This window comes from Propithecus coquereli, unplaced genomic scaffold (assembly GCF_000956105.1).
Source record: "Propithecus coquereli isolate 6110/MARCELLA unplaced genomic scaffold, Pcoq_1.0 Scaffold304, whole genome shotgun sequence".
Classification (NCBI taxonomy): domain Eukaryota; kingdom Metazoa; phylum Chordata; class Mammalia; order Primates; family Indriidae; genus Propithecus; species Propithecus coquereli.
Genome location: NW_012148664.1, coordinates 1,876,021 through 1,878,428, shown reverse-complemented (window position 1 = coordinate 1,878,428; position 2,408 = coordinate 1,876,021). Strand labels below are relative to the sequence as shown.

The 2,408-nt window shown below is 34.7% G+C and overlaps 1 protein-coding gene across 1 annotated transcript in view; it reads right to left on the bottom strand.

The window, feature by feature from the left end:
* Positions 1–2,408, bottom strand: part of TNKS (tankyrase, TRF1-interacting ankyrin-related ADP-ribose polymerase) — a 292,744-nt gene that overhangs the window by 75,749 nt on the left and 214,587 nt on the right. Inside the window, exon 8 of the mRNA XM_012649821.1 lies at positions 1,299–1,365. Within this exon, the coding sequence (XP_012505275.1) occupies positions 1,299–1,365 (67 nt within the window). The remainder of the gene's footprint in view (positions 1–1,298; positions 1,366–2,408) is intronic.

Here is a 2,408-nt window from a genome sequence, read left to right as displayed (position 1 = left end):
ATCCTTAAAGATAACAATAAAAATACCAATTAGAGAACATTCAGTGAAAGGAAGATCATGTACTAATTGATAATTGCACACTTTACATATTATTAATAAGTGTTTACAAAAGCAAATGTTAATTGTAGTGAATGGAAACATTCTATCATTTTAATTCACTTTCATGGTAATTTCTAGCAGAAGAATTAAATATCCAAACTATTATAACTTGTAAATCAAAGTATTCTAAATGAGTCAAAAACCCCCTTTTTGTGGTGTACTTCTTTTGATGACTCACCTATTGTACACCCATCTGTTTTCAGACATGCACAAGGAAACAGAGATGTACAAGAACATCAGGCATTTATGTCCCTATACTATTGGGACACCATTCACATATGGCACAAAACCTGATGCAGGCAAGAGAGAAACAGAGCACCAAAAAGAGCAGATTTGAAATGGATGAATTCTCCTTTTGATAAGGGTCTCAAATACTGAGTTTGTTTCTGTGTTTCTTGACTTGGATGGAGAAGGGCAAAGTGAAAGAAACCCTCCTCCGGGGCATCTCTTCTTTATGCTGTCAATCACAAGAGTGTAACATAATCTACTTTACCTGGGTCGTAGGGTCAACATCTTTTAAATCTTTAGGTGGGACAATGAGAAAGGTTAGACCATCACACAGGACAGCAGACCCAATGCTCATATATCCCTAGAGACTACACAGGAAGCTGATACGAAGTTTTCTAAAATTCACCTCTTCACAAAATAAATGACATGATTGCTTTCTTGGTTCCCACCCTTTGTCCTCCCATATTGACCTTCATAAGGACGTTCTAGGTTTTCACGGCTTAGATGTCCCAGATTTCATCAGAAAGAAAAATTAGATATTGTATACTTATGATTTTGGTGTATTAATCAGGGTTGATGCTTTTATATCTGATGAATATGATAGCTATACTACTGGATTATCACAATTTTCAATTTATCTTTCTAAAATGAAACCTAAGAATTGAAAAACAACGATTGCAACTGAAAAACAAATTGCAACGTCAAATAACAGAACTGCAATAAAATCAAACTGATTTTATTATGAGAAGTATCCTTAACCGATAGGCACATGAAAATAAAGTTTGAAATCAAAGTTGTGAATATTCGTAAAATGCTACATAAGTTGTAATAAATGGAATACATGGCTTTGTATAGAGCTTAAAACCTTCAGAGCATGAGATGAAAACAAAGCATAACAATCCCTGAACAAAACCATTAAAAGGAGATGAACAGATAAACCTACCCTTTGTCCTTCGCGTGAACATCCGCACCGTGCTGAAGCAGTAGCTGAACTATTCGAACTCTGTTGTAGCCCGCTGCGAGATGTAAAGGAGTACTCTAGAAAAGAGAAGGAAAAACACACCCCCCTCTTCAGGTAAAAAAAATTCTTGCTTTGCTATATAAGCTGTATTTATTCAGATTTAAACACAACGCCAAGTTAACATAAAAAATACTCGGTTGAGTTATGAAACTCACATTTTGTAACTGAATGAGAGACAAGTCATGCTTCTTAGGAGCATGGTGCACCCATCCATTTCCCATATTTGTTTGTCAAGGCCTTCCATAATCAAGCCCTACCCCGCCTATCCTACATCATTGCTTATTTCTTTCCACCGTGAACGATTCTCACTGTTCTGAGAAGACCTGTCAGAGTTCATATTCCCTACAACTGGAAACATTCTTCCTTATTCTACTTAAATCCTGTCCTCCTTTAAAGTTCTATCTTTTAAATCCCAATTCTGCCATAAAACCTTATCTAAAGACCTAGCTCTCAAAATTTCTTTAATAGAAAAGACTGAAAAACATCCCTGAAGAACTATTTGAAGAAACTGCAGTGGCAAAAAAAAGGACAATGGATCTTATTCACTCCATGTGGCTGCCAGGAATGGTCAAAACTGATTTGCTACCTGGGATGCAATGAAATATGCCAAGATAGTACTTAATTCTTCTATTTTATGTATCATATACATTATACATAGTATAAATACAAGAGGAAAATATAGTTTCTTCCCAACTAATTTCTGCTGCATTTTAATTTGAACAGTTATTAAAAGGTTCTCTGCTAAAATTTAATGTTAATTAAAATAATCAAACTTCTCACCTTTTTTAGGAATCAGAAATAACTTCATTTTAATTAAAAACTTCTCTGCAACCAGAGCAATTTTCTACCTTTGCTAATTTACGGTTTAAATACCATAACAGCTTTTCACACAGGCTCAGGTCTACTTTAATGCACTCTCTTTCATTTTTCCCATCTTTTATTTGGGGCCTTGGGATTTAATTAAGATTTTCTGTTTATTTTCTTCACCTTTTCCAAATGTCAAGATATAAAAGAATCACTCCATACTGTACTATTACTGCTTTCAAGGTACTCCATACAT